This window comes from Elephas maximus, chromosome 5 (assembly GCF_024166365.1).
Source record: "Elephas maximus indicus isolate mEleMax1 chromosome 5, mEleMax1 primary haplotype, whole genome shotgun sequence".
In the NCBI taxonomy this organism is placed as follows: domain Eukaryota; kingdom Metazoa; phylum Chordata; class Mammalia; order Proboscidea; family Elephantidae; genus Elephas; species Elephas maximus.
In genome coordinates this window covers 41362939-41382558 of record NC_064823.1, presented here as the reverse complement: position 1 = coordinate 41382558, position 19620 = coordinate 41362939, and the positions used below count along the sequence as shown (strand labels likewise).

General features: G+C 38.7%; 1 protein-coding gene across 2 annotated transcripts in view; it reads right to left on the bottom strand.

Annotated features, from left to right (window-relative positions):
* Positions 1-19620, bottom strand: part of CFI (complement factor I) — a 98161-nt gene that overhangs the window by 33803 nt on the left and 44738 nt on the right. The window contains exons 5-11 of one of the 2 annotated variants that reach the window (XM_049885526.1): positions 17811-17924; positions 17557-17667; positions 13657-13680; positions 8656-8679; positions 8470-8490; positions 762-782; positions 572-592 (exon numbers count right to left, since the gene is read on the bottom strand). In XM_049885526.1, the coding sequence (XP_049741483.1) occupies positions 572-592; positions 762-782; positions 8470-8490; positions 8656-8679; positions 13657-13680; positions 17557-17667; positions 17811-17924 (336 nt within the window). The remainder of the gene's footprint in view (positions 1-571; positions 593-761; positions 783-8469; positions 8491-8655; positions 8680-13656; positions 13681-17556; positions 17668-17810; positions 17925-19620) is intronic. The other variant, XM_049885527.1, reaches the window with a different exon arrangement.

The window sequence follows — 19620 nt, the reverse complement described above, 5'->3', positions numbered from 1 at the left end:
TTCAGTCATTTTATATGAATATTACAGTAAAAGGTAATCCCAAAGAGCTAGAGGATTTGGGGGTATTTTGCTTACATCTCATGAAAAGATGGTGGCAATTTCTTCACGAGCTGCCTTGGTTTTTGAGGATAAATTAAAGAGGAGAAGGGCATTTGGCAAAGGTGAAATGTGCAGGGAAGGGTCCGTTTTGGTAGTTCTTTGGTCTGCAGGCGGGGAGTATGAGAATGGAAGTTTATCACACTGTGAAGAAAGACTCCTGTGTCTAAACTAATCTTAAAGTCAAGTTATTGGTAACACACGGTCATACCACCCTAAGTTAATATTTACATTCATGTATAAGAAGACCGTCAACAAGATGGATTGACACAGTGGCTATAACAATGGGCTGAAACATAGAAAGGATTGTGAGGATGGCCCAGGACTGGGCAGTTTTTCTTTCTTTTGTACATACGGTTGCTATGAGTTGGAGCCAAGTTGATGGCACCTAACAACAACAACAACATGAGAAGACAACAATATCTTTGTTTTGTTTCAATTCTGCAATATTCCAAGTATTTAATGAAAATTTTACCTTGTACCTCAGGTTCAAGGCCTAAAAAAGCAAAAACAAAAAAAATTTACCTCAGCAAAGGATAATTTTTATTTGAACATAAAGAAAATGTATACTATATCAATACTGTACATATATTAGAAAAGCTTAAGCACTTCAATCTAGTTTCTAATATTGTAATATAAATTTTTTATTATAAAAATAGATTTACCTCCAAGTTCAGGCTGTCCAGCTTTTAAAAATAAAACACAAAAAAATTCACTATAGCAAAGAGATCATTTTCACTTGAATAAAATATACCCAAATCAGTAGTATTTCAAAAATAATATAACAACTTAATATTTACCAAAAGAAAGAAAAAAAAAAAAACCCACAGAATGCTCCTTTGCTTTGGTTTCTCTTACTATATAATAGATTTTTCATTTTTCAATTAAACACACACTAATTTCACCACAGCAAGGATGTCATTTGAACTTGAGTAAAAAGAGAAATTAGTATTTTAGATATATTTGAATACCTATCCACCAGGAAGCCTCCTATACAATTATGCAAAATTTACAACCATTTTTAACTTACATTACTAAAAGGAGGGCTTATAGAAGATAGTTTAAATCAAAACATAGCCCTAAACTCTGTTGATTCAATGATTGTGACCTGACCACTAAAAGGAGAAGCCAATGAATATGTTAATATATTTATTTTACCTCTCTGCTCTCCCTTGCCCTCCCTTACATGGGCAAAATTTAGAACCATTCCTAAAATACAAAAGGCGGAGCTCATCCTAAAGAAGGGTAAACTTAAGTAATAATGACAGGTGACTAAATGCATTTTTGATATACATTTAAAAAATGCATTTAATAGTTTTTAGTATAGTATCGCTGTGAATCAGAATCGACTCAACGGCAACAGGAAAAAATGTGTTTTCGATATAAGTTCAAGAAATTGGTGAAACAGTAAAGTTTATGTGGTAGTTAATTCCTGGCAGAAGGATTTTTTTCTGATTAACTAAGACTGCTGTTCCTTGACCTTAAACTCTGAGATTTGAAACAGGAGAAAGAGGAGAAGGAATCAGGAGAGGGGGGAAGAAGAGGAGGAGAAGGAGAAGAAACTCAAAGGAAGCCAGATCCAGTTGTAGAGCTTTACTGGCAAAAGTCATGGTTTAGCACCCTCCTTCTTGAAATTTTTTTCTTTCTTCCTCTGCTCTCTTTAAAAAAAAAAAATTTACTGAGGATTAAAATTTAATGAACATAAAGTACTTTTGCTCAACTACCTATATGCCTTCAAAAGAAATGAATGATTTGAAATCTAGAAAAATGTGTTCTCCAGTTTAAGAACTGATATCAATGGAAAAAAAATTTTTTTTTTAATTTCAGTAAAGTCAAACACTTGGCATACCAAGTAATGTCAAAATATAATTAATATCAATTAACCTATCTGTACCTATCTTCAACATTTATTTAATGTTTATGTGTAAGGCATTTCTCCTAGGACTTTTGGAATCTACAAATAATTAGATTCTGTTTTCAAGGAGCTTATTATAGTATGGGGAGGTAAAACAAGCAAAAGTAATTCAGTGGTGTGCTGATGCTGATTCTTACCAGATTGCAAGCATCTGTTGTTTCTATCACTTCTCAACTGGTGTTCTGGGACATCATGTCAGTAGCTTGAAATTACCCATGATGGGAGTATTTATACCAGAGAAATTGGCAAAACTGTCAATCAGGGCTGCCCTCATCCTGGAATCCAGTTCTGAAACATTAGCCAGCACACTACTGGATAATTTCCATAAAAAAGGAGAGTATAAGTGCAACTACTCCTCCCACAGCCTTCTCCATCTTTGCTGGTAGTAGCCCATCCTTCTTATTCTCAGACCAAAACCACTGTAGTCATCCTCGACTGCTCATTTGCTCTCACGCCTCCATCCCATCTATCAGCAAATCTTGTTGGCTCTATCTTCAAAATGTACCTAGAACCTGACCACTTCTCACCATTTCCATTCTTACCAACTTGTCCAAGTCACCATCATCTCTTCCCTGGATTACTGCAGTAGCTTCCTAACTGGTCCTCCTGCTTCTCCCCTTGTCCCTCACACTGCCCAGAACACTGGTTTTTTGTTTGTTTGTTTTTTGTCCTTTGTGTGCTTTTTATCTTATTTTATATATATATATATTTTTTTTTCTCTCTCTCTCTTTTTTTAAAATTGTGCTTTAGGTGAAGGTTTACAGGTCAAGTTAATTTCTCATTCAATAATTTATTTATACATATATATTGTTTTGTGACATTGGTTGCAGTCACCACAATGTGACAGCATACTCCCACTTTCCACCCCGGGTTCCCTGTGTCCGTTTGACCAGTTCCTATCCCTTCCTGCCTTCTTGTCCTGCTTTTGGACAGGAGCTGCCCATTTAGTCTCGTATATCTGAATGAACTAAGAAGCATGTTCCTGGCATGTATTTTTGTTTTATAGTCCTGTCTAATCTTTGTCTGAAGAGTGGGCTTCAGGAATGGTGTCAGTTCTGTGTTAACAGAGCATCTGGGGGTCATAGTTTCGGGTGTTCCTCCATTCTCTGTCAGACCATTAAGTCTGGTCTTTTTACATGAATTTGAATTCCATTCTGCATTTTTTTCCTGCTCTGTCTGGGACTCTCTGTTGTATTCCCAGTCAGGGCGGTCTTTGGTGGTAGCCAGGCACCATCTAGTTCTTCTGGTCTCAGTCTGGTGTAGTCTCTGGTTCATGTGGTCCTTGAGTTCTTTGGGCTAGTATTTTCCTTGTGTCTTTGGTTTTCTTTATTCTCCTTTGCTCCAAGTGAGATGGGACCACAAGGTGTATCTTAGATGGCCTCTCGCAAGCTTTTAAGACCCCAGACACTACTCACCCAAATGGGATGTAGATCATTTTCTCATTAAACTATATTATGCCAGTTGACCTAGATGTCTGTCATGGATTCAATTATGTCCCCCCAAAAATGTGTGTATCAATTTGGCTGGGCTATGATTTCCAGCATTGTGTGGTTGTCCTCCATTTTGTGATTGTAAATTTATGTTAAAAGAATTAGGGTAAACAAATTCTCTTAAAAAGACCAGACTTACTGGTCTGATTGAGACTAGAAGGACCCTGGAGGTCATGGTCCCTAGACCTTCTCTTAGGCCAAGACAGGAACCATTCCCAATGCACGATGGGATAGAAAATGATACTGGTGAAGAATGAGCTTCTTGGATCAAGTAGACACATGAGACTATGTGGGCATCTCCTGTCTGGAGGGGACATGAGAGGGCAGAGGGGGTCGGAAGCATGGTCGAATGGACATGAAAAGAGAGAGTGGAGGGAAGGAGTGTGCCGTCTCATTAGGGGGAGAGCAACCAGGAGTATATACAAGGTGTAAATAAATTTTTGTATGAGAGACTGACTTGATTTGTAAACTTTCACTTAAAGCACAATAAAAATTAAAAAAAAAGAATTAGGGTGGGATTGTGACACCACTCACCCAGGTCACATCCCTGATCCAATGTAAAGGAAGTTTCCCTGGGGTGTGGCCTGTACCACCTTTTATCTCTCAAGAGATAAAAAGGAAAGGAAAGTAAGCAGAGAGTGGGTGTCCTCATACCACCAAGAAAGCAGCGCCAGGAACGGAGCTCGTCCTTTGGACTTGAGGTTCCTGTGCTGAGATACTTCCAGACCAAGGGAAGACTGATGTATCACAAGGACCTTCCTCCAGAGCCAAGAGAGAAAACCTCCCCCTGGAGCTGACACCCTGACTTTGGAGTTACAGCCTACTTGACTGTGAAAGAATAAACTTCTCTTTGTTAAAGTCATCCCCTTGTGGTATTTCTGTTACAGCAGCACTGGTTGACTAAGATAATGTCTCCCAAATCTATGGTCCCCCAGCCCCAATTCCAGCTACTCTGTTCCTCGAAGTGTTTGGATGTGTCTAGGAAACTGCTTTGCTTTTGCTTTGGTCCAGTTACCCAGAGTGATTTTGATTTAAAATGTTAGTTACCTCTATGATTACATTCATGAAGTAGCTTGTTCATTTCACTTACTATCTAGTCTTATTTGATTTGCCCTGCCCCCTTTCTAACCTTTCTTACTGTTTGTCCCTTTATACATTTTTTATTTTTTTAAGTATTATAAAAATATAGTAAACACAACATTTGTCAATTCAACTCTTGTCGCTTGTATAATTCAGTGAAACCAATTACATCAGTCATGTTGTGCAACCATTACCAATATCCATTGCCATATTTTCCATCACCATAAACCAAAATTCAGTGCTATGAGGACAAAGATTTCCCAGCTTTCTCTTACCTCCTACCACTGGAAACTACTGTTAAACTCTGATTTCTGTATATTTTCCTATTTTAAATATTTCACATTAGGGAAACCATACTATATTTTTCCTTTTGTGACTGATTTGTTTCACTCAGCATGTTTTCAAGTTTCATCCATGTTGTTGCATGTATAAGGACTTCATTTCTCTTTATGGCACGGTAAGATTCCATTATGTGTGTGCACCATATTTTCTTTATCCATATATCTGTCGATGGACATTTGGGTTGTTTCCATCTCTTGGCTATTGTGAGTAGTGCTACAGTGAACATTGGTGTACATGTGTCTGTTGGCTCTATGGTGGATTACTTTTGTGTATGGCCTTTCTAGTTATGGTCTTGTAGCTCCCACCCAACTAATTATGTGATAGGGTAATTGTGGCCTACCAAGGGGACTGGTCAGTTTTGCCTTAAAAGACAGCCGATTCAGAGCAGAGAGGAGGAGCCCACCACCACTAAGGAAGGAGAGACCAGCAGGAGAAACCTGGTAGCAGAGACCTGGCAGCAGGAGACAGCGCAGCAAGCTTCTTGGCCCACAGAGAGAGAAAGCTGAGTGCTTTTGGGCAGAGACTGAGGGCCAGGGAGAGGTGTACTTATAAGCATGGCTGGTAAGAGGCTATCCTGATGGAACAAATGTATCTTGAGTGTTCCTCAGCCTGAAATGTAACTGTTACTTCCCTAATAAACCCCATAATTGTGAGTATGGTCTGTGAGTTTTGTGTGACCACTGCAATGAATTATCAAACCCAATAGAGAGTTCTATGGGAGGGACAGCTGGTGTCAGAATTGGTAAAGATGGTAGAGAGGAGGCTTGTCTGGCCCCCGCCTCATAGGAATCAGCTTGAGCTATTAATCTTGATTCCCATTTCCCCTCGTGAAGTGGGAGGAGATCAGACATTGCCCCCAAGCCATTTTGACAGCATCCCTGCTTCAAGTCTCTTCAGTATATTCCTAAGAAGGGGATAGTTGTGTCCCATTATTGTTTCACTACCACCTTCTGCCATACTGGCTTCATTGCTGCTCATTCCTCAAACTTATAAGGATTTTCTCATCTCAGGAATGTTGCAGTGGCTGTTGCCTCTGTCTGGAACACTCTTCCCAGACATCTGCATGGCTAACTCCATCATTTCCTTCAGCTCTTTACCTAAAGCCTACCTCAGTAAAACTTCAAAACTTAACCCCCACATGTTATATTCTCCTTCTGTAATGGACTGAGTTGTATTTTCTTAAAATATGTGTTGGAATCCTAACCCCTATACCTGTGGATGTAATTCCATTTGGGAATAAAGTTTTCTGTTACATTAATTAGTCATGTCAGTGTAGGGCAAGCCCTAAACCTAATCATTTCTGCATTACAAAAAGAGCAGATATTGAAGTAAGCAGCAACAGGGGGAACATGTATGCCATGTGAAGATCGCCAAGGAACCAAGGAACACTGGGGCTACAGAAGCCGAGACAAGGATCTTTCCCCCAGAGCCTACAGACTGTGAGACTTCCTCTATAACCAGTGCCCTGAATATGGACTTCAGGCCTCCTAAACTGTGAAAAAATAAAATTCTGTTCTTTAAAGCCATTCACTTGTGGTATTTCTGTTCCAGCAGCCTAAGAAACTAAGAAAACTCCTTGCTTTATTTTTTCTCCTTAGACTTATTAGCATCGTTTAGCTCTGTTGCTCAGTGATTAAGATCTCACGACTAAACTAAAGGTTGGTGGTTCTTCGAACCTGCCAGCTGCTCCGTGGGAGAGAAATGTGGCAGTCTGATTCTGTAATGAGTTACAGCCTTGGAAAATCTATGGGGCAGTTCTGTTCTGGCCTACATGGTTGCTGAGAGTTGGAATGGACTCCTTGGCAGTGGGTTTGGTTTGGTTTGGTTGGTATAGGGAATTAAAAGTAAAGAAGAGAGGGGCCCGGCCTGGACCAATGAAGATAGTGTGCAATGAACTGAGGAGCATGGTTAACTCATTGCTTGCACCTGAGGTCCAAAACTAGGAAGGAAGAAAGCAAAGGAGGAAGGGAGGGAGGGAGGAAGGGAGGGAAAGAGGAAGAAGAAGAAGAAGGAGGGAAGGAAGGAAGGAAGGAAAAAAAGAAGGAGGGAAAGAAGGCAGGAAAAAGGAAGAGTGGTAAAAATGGAGGAAGAAAAGAATGAAGAAGGGGAAAAAGAACAGCAGCCTTGGAGGGCAAAATGATGAGAGGGAGGGAACACTGAGACATCATTAAGCTTAGGTATTTAGAACAAGGAGTGATCTTGACCATGTATGTCCCCAGAAATCTTAAGAAATACTGAGGAGCACCATGAACTTGTGGACTGAGGACTTGAGTCTTTTTATATAGAAAAAGATGACCCCGAAGAGCTAGAGAATGTGGGGACGTTTTGCTTAAATAAGTAAATAAGAAAATGTCTGTCATGAAAAGATCTTTCTTTCCACTGGTAGCAATTTCTTCAGGAGGTGCATTGGTTTTGAGCATAAATTAAAGAGAAGGGCCTTCAGCAACAGTGAAATGGGCAAGAAGGGTCCATTTTGGTGGTTTTTTGGTCTGTAGGCTGCAGGTGGGAAATGCAAGAGTGGGAATTTATCACACTATGAAAAAAGTCCCCTGGTCTAAACTAATGTTTCAGCCAAGTTATGGGTAACACAAGAGCCCTGGTGGTGTAATGGTTAAGAACTTGGCTGCTAACCGAAAGGCCAGCAGTTTGAATCCACCAGTCGCTCCTTGGAAACCCCATGGGGCAGTTCTACTCTGTCCTATATGATTGCTATGAGTTGGAATAGACTTGACGGCAACAGGTATGATTTTGATAGGTAACATATGGTCACATCACCCTAAGTTAGTATTTACGTTAACATATAAGAAGACCCTCAACATGACAGATTGATATAGTGTCTACAAGAATGAGCTCAAACATAGCAAGGATTGTGAGGATGGCTATCATGAATTGAATTGTGTTCCCCCAAAATATCTGTCAACTTGGCTGGGTCATGATTCCCGGTATTGTATGATTACTATTTTGTCATCTGATGTAATTTCCCTATGTGTTGTAAATCCTATCACTATAATGTAATGGGATAGATTAGTGGCAGTTGTATTGATGAGGTCTACAAGATTAGATAGTATCTTAAGCCAATCTGTTTTGAGATAGAAAAGAGAGAAGCAAGCAGAGAGACATGGGGACCTTATACTACCGAGAAAGCAGTGCCTGGAGCAGAGCGCATCCTTTGGACCCAGGGTTCCTGTGCAAAGAAGCTTCTAGTCCAGGGGAAGACTGATGACAAGGACCTTCCTCCAGAGCCAACAGAGAGAGAAAGGTGACATCCTAAATTTGGACTTCTAGCCTACTAGATTGTGAGAAAATTAATTTCTCTTTGTTAAAGCCATCCATTTGTGGTATTTCTGTTATAGCAGCACTTGATGACTGGGACAATGGCACAGGACTGGGCAGTGTTTCTTTGTGTTGTACACAGGTCGCCATGAGTCCAAACTGAATTGGTGGCACCTAACTACAACTACAACTACAACAACAACAACAAAGAAGACCACAGTACCTTACTTTTGTTTCAATTACACAATATCCCAAGAAATTAATGAGTTTTACCTCGTGCCACAGTTCTAACACCTAAAAACAAACAAAAAGAATTTACCTCACCAAAAGATAATCTTTATTTCAACAAAAAGAAAAAGTACACTGTATCAATACTGTCCCTATATTAGAAAAGCTTTAGCACCTCTATCTTTTTTTCAATACTGTAATATAAATTTTCTATTATACAAATAGATTTACCTTGAAGTCCAGGATGTCCAGCTGCTAAAAAGAAACACAGAAAATTCACTATAGCAAAGAGATCATTTTCACGTGAATAAAATATACACAGATTGTTAGCATTTGAAAAATAATATGAAAACTTGATGTTTACAAAAAGATTTAAAAAAATCACAGAACGCCATCTTTACTTTGGTTTTTCCTACTGCATAACAGCTTTTGCATCTTGCACTTGAACACACACCAATTTCACCACAGGAAGGACATCATTTCAACTTGAATGAAAAACAGAAATTAGTATGTTGCATATATTTGAACACCTGTCCAACAAGAAGCCTACTACACAGTTGTGAAAAAATTTACAACCATTTTTAACTTACATTCCTAAAAGGAGGGCCTATAAAAGATAAATTAAATCAAAACATAGTCCAAACTTCTCTTGATTCAGTGATTCTGACCTAGCCACTTAAAGAGATGCCTATGAATATATTAATAATTAATATATTTATTCTTATGTGCTCTCCTTTACGTGGAGAAAATTTAGAGCCGTTACTAAAATACAAAAGGCAGAGTTCATCCTAAGAAAAAAACTTAAGGAATAAGGACAGGTGATTAAATGTATTTTCAATGTGGGTTCAATTAATGAAAAAGTAAAGTTTATGTTGTAGTTAATTCCTGGCAGTAGGATTTTTTTTCTGACCTTAAACTTTAAAATTTGAAACAGGAGGAAGGGGAGGAGGAGTCAGGAGAGAGGGAGAAGAGAAGGAGGAGGATAAGAAACTCACAGGAAGTGAGATCAAATTGTAGAGCTTCCCTGGCAAAAGTCATGGTTTGGTGCCCTGTTCCTTGAAATTTTTTTCTTTTTTACTCTGCTCTCTTTACTGAGGGTTGAAATTTAATGAACATAAAAAGTACTTTTGCTTGACTGCCTATATGCCTTCAAAAGAAATGAATGATTTGAAATCCAAAAAAGTGTGTTCTCCAGTTTAACAACTGATATCAATGAAAAAAAATTCTTTTTTTAAATTTCTGCAGTCAAACACTTGGCATACCAAGTAATGTCAAAATATAATTAATACCAATTATATCCATATATATCTTCAACATTTATTTAATGTGTATATGTAAGGCATTTCTCCTAGGACTTTTGGAATCTAAAAATCGATTCTGTTTTCAATGAGTTTATTATTGAGAAGGGGAAGTAAGACAAATACAAAAAACTATAATTAGCAGTTAAAAACGATTCAGTGGTGTGCTGGTACAGGTTCACAGCAGACTGTTAGCTTCTGTTGTTTCTATCACTTCTCAAATCATGTTCTGGGACATCATGTCCAAAAAAACAAAAACCAAACCCGTTGTCATCGAGTCAATTCCAATTCATAACAACCCTAGAGGTCAGAGTAGAACTGCCCCATAGAGTTTCCAAGGACCGCCTGGTGGATTTGAACTGCCAACTTTTTGGTTAGCAGCTGTAACGCTTAACCACTACGCCACCCTCATCATGTCAGTAGCTTGAAATTACCCATGATGGGAGAAATCTGCAAAAACTATCAATCAGGGCTGCCCTCACCCTGGAATCTAGTTGTTAAATATTAACCAGTACACTACCGGATAAGTTCTATAAAAAAAAGGAGAATGTAAGTATGTCTACTGCTCCCATGAATCCCGGGTGGCACAGTGGTTAAGAGCTCAACTGCTAACCAAAGAGGTGACAGTTTGGCTCCACCAGTGGCTCCTTGGAAACCCTGTGGGGCAGTTCTACCCTGCCCTATAGGTTCGCTATGAGTTATAATTGACTCAACGGCAATGGGTTGGTTTTTGTTTTGCTTTGGTTTACTCCTCTCATAGCCTTCCCCATCTTTGCTAGTTGTAGTTCCATTCTTCTTTTTCTCAGACCAAAACCACTGTAGTCATCCTAGACTGCTCATTTGCTCTCACACCTCTGTCCAATGTGTCAGCAAATCTTGTTGGCTCTATCTTCAAAATGTACCTAGAACCTGACCACTTCTCACCATTTCCATTCTTACCAACTTGTCTCAGTCACCATCATCTCTTCCCGGATTATTGCAGTAGCTTCCTAACTGGCCCTCCTGCTTCTCCCCTTGTCCCTCATGCAGACTGTTCACTACCCAGGGAACTTTTGATTTAAAATGTTAGTCGCTCCTCTGCAAACATTCATAAAGTACCTCCCCCATTTCACTTACCAGCTATTCTTACTTGGTTTGCTCTGTCACCTCTCTACGTTTCTAATCTCTCTTAGTGTTTGCCCTTTTATTTCTTTTTGTTTTTGACTTTTATTGTGCTTTAGGCTATGTTTCTTTTTTTTTAAGTCTTGAAAAAAGTATAGCTAACACAAGTTTTACCAATTCAACTATTTTCATTTGTACAAATTAATGAAACCAATTACATCAATCATGTTGTTCAACCATCACCAATATCCATTGCCGTATTTTCCATTGCCATAAACAAAACTTCAGTACTATCTAGACAAAGGTTTCCCTTTTTCCACTTTTTCTCCCACCCCTGCTTACTACTGATAAAGTCTGATTTCCATGTATTTGTCTGTTTTAAGTATTTCATACTAGTGAAACGATACTATATTTGTCCTTTTATGATTGACTTATTTCACTGAACATGTTTTCAAGATTCACCCATGTTATTGCTTGTATCAGGACTTCATTTCTCTTTATGGAAGAGTAATAAATAGTCCGTTGTGTGTATATACCACATTTTCTTTTTCCGTGTATCTTTTTAGGGACATTTGAGTTGTTTCTACCTCTTGGCTATTGTGAATAGTGCAGCAATAAGCATTGGTGTACATGTGTCTGTTGGCATCGCTGCTTCATGTCTCTTGGGTACATTCCTAAGAGTGGGATTGCCGTGTCTCGTTATTTTTCACTACCACCTTCTGCCACACTGGCTTTGTTGCTGCTCATTCCTCAAACATACTAGGATTTTCTTGTCTTAGGAATGTTGCAGTGGCTGCTGCCTCTGTCTGGAACACTCTTCCCAGACATCTGCATGGCTAACTCCATCATTTCTTTCAGCTCTTTACCTAAAGATTATTTCAGTAAAACTTCAAAACTTAACTCCAACATGTTATATTCTCCTTTCATAATGGATTGAACTGTATTCTCCCATAATATGTATTGGAATCCTAATTCCTATCCCTGTGGATGTAATTCCATTTGGGAATAAAGTTTTCTGTTATGTTAATTAGTCATATCAGTGTAAGGCATTCCATAAACCTAGTCACTCCAGCATTATAAAAATAACGGATTAGCTGGGGTAGGAAGCTCAAACGGGGGAAGATAGATGCCAGCTGAAGATTGACAAGGAACCAAGAAACACTGGGGCTACAGAAGCTGAAACAAGGATCTTTCCTCCAGAGCCTACAGAGAGTGAGGCTTTCCCTATAGCCAGTACCCTGAATATGGAGTTCGGGCCTCCTAAATGGGAAAAAAACAAAATCCTGTTCTTTAAAGCCATTCATTTGCGGTATTTCTGTTCCAGCAGCATAAGAAACTAAGAAAACTTCCTTGCCTTGTTTTTTCTCCTTAGTACTTGTTAGCACTTACTATTTTACTAATTTCTCTTGTTTGTTGTCTGTCTAGAGGATCCCTGTTTCTCATTGGTCAAGATCTCAACTGCTAACCTAAAGTTTGGCTGTTTGAACCCACTGGCTGCTCCTCAGGAGAAAAATGTGGCAGTTTGCTTCCATAAAGAGTTACAGCCTTGGAAAATCTATGGAGCAGTTCTATTCTGTCCTACATGGTCGCTATGAATCAGAATGGACTCGATGGCAGTGGATTTGGTTTGGTTGGTATAGGGATAAAGAGGAATTAAAAGTAAAGAAGAGAGGGGTCTGGCCGGGACCAATGAAGATAGTGTGCAATGAACTGAGGAGCATGGTTAACTCATCCCCTGCACTGAGGCCCAAAACTAGGAAGGAAGGAAGGAGGGAGGGAGGGAGAGAAGGAAGGAAGGAAGAAAGGAAGGAAAGGAAGGAAGGAAGGAAGGAGGGAAGGAAGAAGAAAAAAATGAAGAGAGGTAAAAATGGAGGAAGAAAAGAAGTGAAGAAGGGGAAAAAGAACAGCAGCCTTGGAGTGCAAAATTATAAGAGGGAGGGAATACCAAGACGTCATTAACCATAGGTTTTTAGAGCAAGGAGTGATCTTGACCATGTATGTCCCTAGAAATCTTAAGAAATCCTGAAGAGCACTATAAACTTGTGGACTGAGTACTTGAGTCTTATTATATGAATATTAAAGAAAAGAGTGACTTCAAAGAACTAGAGGATTTGAGGACATTTTGTCTACATAAGGAAATACCTCTCTTGAAAAGGTGTTTTCCACTGGTGGCAATTTCTTCAGGAGCTGCCTTAGTTTTAAGGATAAATTAAAGAGAAGGGCATTTGGCAAAGGTGAAATGTGCAGAGAAAGGTGTATTTGGTGGTAATTTGGTCAGCAGGCTGCAGGTGGGGAGTGTGAGAATGGAAATTTATCACAGTGCAAAAAAAGAATCCTGTGTCTAAGCTAATGTTAAAGCCAAGTTCTTGGTAACACTTGGTCCCATCACCCTAAGTTAAGATTTAGATTCACATATCAGAAGACCCTTAACAAGATGGATGGACACAGTGGCTACAACAGTGGGCTTAAACACAGCAAGGACTGTGAGGATGGTGCAGGACTGGCAGTGTTTCTGTTGTACAAATGATAGCTAAGAGTTGAAACCGAGTCAACAGCACCTAACAACAACATGAGAATATAACAGTATCTTAGTTTTGTTTAAATTATACAATATTCCAATAATTTAATAAAAGTTTTACCTCGTGGCACAAGTTCAAAATGTAAAATAACAAAAGCAAACAAAAAAAATTTACCTTAGCAAAAGGTCATTTTTATTCAAGCAAAAAGAAAAAGTGCACTGTATCCATACTGTCCATATATTAGAAAAGCTTTAGCACCTCAGTTTTGTTTTCAATACTGTACTATAAATTTTCTATAATGAAAACAGATTTACCTCGACGTCCAGGGTGTCCACGTTCTAAAAGCAAAACAAAAAAATTCACTATAGCAAGAGATCATTTTCACTTGAATAAAACGAAAAACCACAGGATGCCATCTTTACTTTGGTTTTTCCTAGTGCATAACAGATTTTTCCTCTTGCAATTAAACACACACCAATTTCACCATAGCAAGGATATCATTTCAACTTGAATGAAAAAGAGAAATTAGTATTTTAGATATATTTGAATACCTATCCAACAGGCAGCCTACTATACAGTTATGCAAAATTTACAACCATTTTTAACTTACATTACTAAAAGGAGGGCTTATAAAAGATAGTTTAAATCAAGATATAGTCTAAACTTCTGTTGATTTACTGATTCTGTCCTGACCACTAAGAGGAGAAGCCAATGAATATGTTAATATATTTATTTTACCTCTCTGCTCTCACTTGCCCTCCCTTACATGGGCAAAATTTAGAACCATTCCTAAAATACAAAAGGCGGAGCTCATCCTAAAGAAGGGTAAACTTAAGTAATAATAACAGGTGACTAAATGCATTTTTGATATGGATTCAAGAAACTGATGAAAAAGTAAAGTTTTGATATGGATTCAAGAAACTGATGAAAAAGTAAAGTTTTGATATGGATTCAAGAAACTGATGAAAAAGTAAAGTTTTGATATGGATTCAAGAAACTGATGAAAAAGTAAAGTTTTGATATGGATTCAAGAAACTGATGAAAAAGTAAAGTTTATGTTGTAGTTAATTCCTGGCAGTAGGGTTTTTTTCTGATTAACTAAGACTTATGTTCCTTCACCTTGAACTTTAAGCTTTGAATCAGGAGGAAGAGGAGAAGGAATCTGAAGGGGGAAAAAAGAGAAGGAGGAGGAGAAGAAACCAAAAGAATGAGATCCAATTGTGGAGCTTCACTGGCAAAAGTAATTGTTTAGTGTCCTCCTCCTTGAAATTTTTTTTCTTTTTTCCTCTGCTCTCTTTACTGGGGATTGAACTAAATTTAAAGAGCATGAAAGTACTTTTGCTCAACTACCTATATGCCTTCAAAATAAATGAATGATTTGAAATCCAGAAAAGTGTGTTCTCCAGTTTAAGAACTGATATCAATGGAAAAAAAAAAATTTTTTTTTTAATTTCAGTAAAGTCAAACACTTGGCATACCAAGTAATGTCAAAATATAATTAATATCAATTAACCTATCTGTACCTATCTTCAACATTTATTTAATGTTTATGTGTAAGGCATTTCTCCTAGGACTTTTGGAATCTACAAATAATTAGACAGATTCTGTTTTCAAGGAGCTTATTATAGTATGGGGAGGTAAGACAAACAAAAGTAATTCAGTGGTGTGCTGATGCTGATTCTTACCAGATTGCAAGCATCTGTTGTTTCTATCACTTCTCAACTGGTGTTCTGGGACATCATGTCAGTAGCTTGAAATTACCCATGATGGGAGTATTTATACCAGAGAAATTGGCAAAACTGTCAATCAGGGCTGCCCTCATCCTGGAATCCAGTTCTGAAACATTAGCCAGCACACTACTGGATAATTTCCATAAAAAAGGAGAGTATAAGTACAACTACTCCTCCCACAGCCTTCTCCATCTTTGCTGGTAGTAGCCCATCCTTCTTATTCTCAGACCAAAACCACTGTAGTCATCCTCGACTGCTCATTTGCTCTCACGCCTCCATCCCATCTATCAGCAAATCTTGTTGGCTCTATCTTCAAAATGTACCTAGAACCTGACCACTTCTCACCATTTCCATTCTTACCAACTTGTCCAAGTCACCATCATCTCTTCCCTGGATTACTGCAGTAGCTTCCTAACTGGTCCTCCTGCTTCTCCCCTTGTCCCTCACACAGACTATTCACTGCCCAGAGTGCCTTTGATTTAAAATGTTAGTCGCCCCTCTGAAAACATTCATGAAGTACCTCCCCCATTTTGCTCACTAATCTTACTTGATCTGCCCTGCCCCCTCTGTACTTTTCCAGCCTTTTTTATTGTTTGTCCTTTTTTTCTTTTTAAGTGTTATAAAAAATACATCTAACACAACCTCTGGCAATTCAACTATTGTCACTTGTACAATTCAGTGAAACCAATTACATCAGTCATGTTGTGTGACCATCACCAATGTCCATTGCCATAATTTTCCATCACCATAACCAAAACTTCAGTGCTATCTAGACAAAAGTTTCCCTTTATCCCCTTCTCTCCCACCCCAGCTAACTACTGTTAAACTCTGATTTCTATATATTTTCCTATATTACATATTTATATTACTGAAACCAAATTACATTTGTCCTTTTGTGAGTGACTTGTTTCATTCAGCATGTTTTCAAGGTTCATCTATATTGTATATATAAGAGCTTCATTTCTCTTTATGGCAGAGTAATATTCCACTATGTGTATATAACCACATTTTCTTTATCCATTGATCTTGTTGATGGACATTTGAGTTGTTTCCACCTCTTGGCTATTGTGAATAGTATTGCAATGAACATTGGTGTACATGTGTCTGCTGGAATCGCTACTTGAAGTCTCTTGAGTATATTCCTAAGAGGGGGATTGTTCTGTCCCATTATTTTTTCACTACCACTTTCCTCCACACTGGCTTCATTGCTGCTCATTCCTCAAATTTACATGGATTTTCTCATCTTAGGGATGTTGCAATGGCTATTGCCTCTGTCTGGAACACTCTTCCCAGACATCTGCACAGCTAACTCCATCATTTCCTTCAGCTCTTTACCTAAAGGCTACCTCAGTAAAACTTTGAAACTTAACCCGAACATATTATATTCTCCTTCCATAATGGATTGAATTGTATTCTCCTAAAATATGTGTTGGAATCCTAACCCCTATACCTGTGGATGTAATTCCATTTGGGAATAAAGTTTTCTGTTACGTTAGTCATGTCAGTGTAGGGCAAGCCCTAAACCTAATCACTCCAGCATTGTAAAAAGAGCAGATTAGATAGAGTAAGAAGCACAAATGGGGAACATAGATGCCACCTGAAGATTGACAAGGAGCCAAGGAACACTAGGGTACAGAAACTGAGACAAGGCTCTTTCCCCCAGAGCCCACAGAAAGAGAGCCTTCCCCTATAGCCAGTGCCCTGAATATGGACTTCAGGCCTCCTAAATGTGAGAAAATAAAGTTCCGTTCTTTAAATTCATTCACTTGTGATATTTCTGTTCCAGCAGCATAAGAAACGAAGAAAACTTCCTTGCTTTATTTTTTCTCCTTAGCACTTTTTAGCTCTTATTGTTTTACTCATTTCTCTTGTTAATTGTCTCTCTTGAGGAGTCCTGCCTGGTTGTGCAGTGGTTAAGCACCCATCTGCTAATGGAAGGGTCAGCAGTTTGAACCCACCAGCTGCTTTGTGGGAGAAAGGCTTAGTAGTCTGCTCCTGTAAAGATTACAGCCTGGGAAACCCTGTGGGGCTGTTCTACTCTGTCCTATAGGGTTGTTAGAGTCAGAATCGACTCAATGACCATGGGTCTTATCATTAGAGGTATATACATCTCGAGGCAAAGAATGTCTGAAATTTGCTTTCATATACTCCAACAAACAAACAAAAAAGCAGGCAAGCTAGAGGATAGATGACCAAGACTAGCAAAATTTTGAAGTTTTTGAAGCTGTAACACGGGGGTGCATCAGGGTCATTCTACTAGTCTATTTTTATGTATGTGGGAATATTTTTCTTAAAAAAAAGTTCTAAAGTAAATCAATATTTACTAAATGAGGATGTGAGGAGATGAACAGTCCATAGTCCTCCAGTGTCCATTCAGTACTCTCACTGCTACACCCTCCTGTGGCCCCTTAAAATTATAATTCACCTAAGATGTTTCAGAATCCTTGGATTCATCAATGACAAAAAGTAACCAAAACACTTTACCTTTGCAACCAATTTCGTCTTCTCCTGTGATGCAGTCCACCTCTCCATTGCATTTATATTCTTTTGGAATACAAACACCTGATTTACAAAGGAAACTTGCACCTTGACACCCTGTGAAAACATAAATAGGAATGGTTCTTTTCATTTCTTAAAATGGAACGAGATGACATCCTAAAATGTAGTGATAAAGTTGTTTTTACTTTTTTAGTTAGAAAAATACGTTTGGGGGATTTAAAAACTACATTCCTCTCTACCTTTGCAGCACAGCTCATCACTTTGGTCTCCACAATCATTGAGACCATTACAGGCCGCCATCTGAGGAATGTGCTTCCCATTCACACAGTGAAAGGACTCTTCTGGTAGAATATCTGTAAAGCAGAAATTATCTTTGTAAAATTTATTTACGGAGTTGTGGCATGGTGCCCTTATCACATTTTTGGAATAATGGAGTCATTAAGAGATGGATTGACACTGTGGCTGCAACCATGGGCTCAAACATAGCAATGATTGTTGAGGATGGTGCAGGACCCGGTAGTGTTTCATTCTGTTGTACGTAGGGTTGCTATGAGTCAGAACCGACTCCATGGCACCTAACAACAACAACAAGATAAAGTCAGGCCTCAAATAAAAAATGATATAAAGTATATTGGCAGTGTCAATATAGAAAGGAGCCCTGGTGGTGCAGTGGTTAAAGCTGGGCTGCTAAATGAAAGGTCACCGGTTTGAACCCACCAGTGGCTCTGAAGGAGAAAGATGTGGCAATCTGCTTCCGTAGAGATTTACAGCCTTGGAAACCCTATTGTGGCAGTTCTGCTCTGTCCTACAGGGTTGCTATGAGTCGGAATCTACTCGAGGGCAAATGGGTTTGGCTTGGTTTATCAACTTAGCATGTCTGGTTAATAAGGAAAATAAATGCCAAAGCTGGCTTATGGAGACCCTTCCATTATCCCTGAAAACCAGTATTTATTGTAGAAGTCTGCGCTCGCTGAGGTGGGGGCTTCAGGAATCAGGAACACTTGTTGGATATTGGCAAACTCTGGTTCTCACCAGTTCCTCTTATACTACCACACTAATCCCCACCCCCCACTACCAAGATATACTTGGGCAGTGCCATTTACATTTTTTTATTGTGGAAAAATATGTATAACGAAACAGCAATTTTTGCTATTTTGAAATGTACAATCCAGTGACATTATTTACATTCACCATGTTGTGTAACCATTACCACTATCCATTTTCAAATGTTTTTCATCCCCCTAAACAGAAACTCAGTATCCCTTAAGTAATAATTCCCCATTTCCCTCTCTGCCTAGCCCGTGGTAACCACAATGAACATTTGTCTCTATAAAAAAAAACTCAGTGCCGTCTCTATGCATTTGCCTAATCTAAGCATTTCATATTAGTGGGGTCATACAATAGTTGTCTTTTTGTGTCTGACTTATTTCACTCAACATAATGTTTTTCAAGCTTCTTCCGTGTTGTAACATGTGTCAGGTCTTCAGACTTCATGGCTGAATAGTATGCCATTGCATATATATATATATATAACATCTTGTTTATCCATTCATCTTTTGATGGACACTTGGGTTGTTTCCATCTTTTGGCTATTGTGAATATTGCTACAATGAACGTTGGCACACAAGTATCTGTTTGAGTTTCTGCTTTCAATTCTTTGGGGTATATACCTAGGAGTGGAATTGCTAGGTGATATGGTAAGTCTATGTTTAACTTTTTAAGGAATTGCATATTGTTTTCCACAGTGGCTGTACCATTTTATGTTTCCGCCAGCAAAGGATGAAGGCCTAATTTCTCCACATCCTTTTCAACACTTGTTAGTTTCCATTTTTCTGGTAATAGCTATCCTAGTGGAAGTGAAGTGGTATTTCACTGTGGTTTTGATTTGCGTCTCCATAATGATTAATGGGAAACCCTGGTGGCGTAGTGGTTAAGTGCTACGGCTGTTAACCAAGAGGTTGGCAGTTCGAATCCGCCAGGGTCTCCTTGGAAACTCTACGGGGCAGTTCTACTCTGTCCTACCGGGTCGCTATAAGTTGGAATCAACTT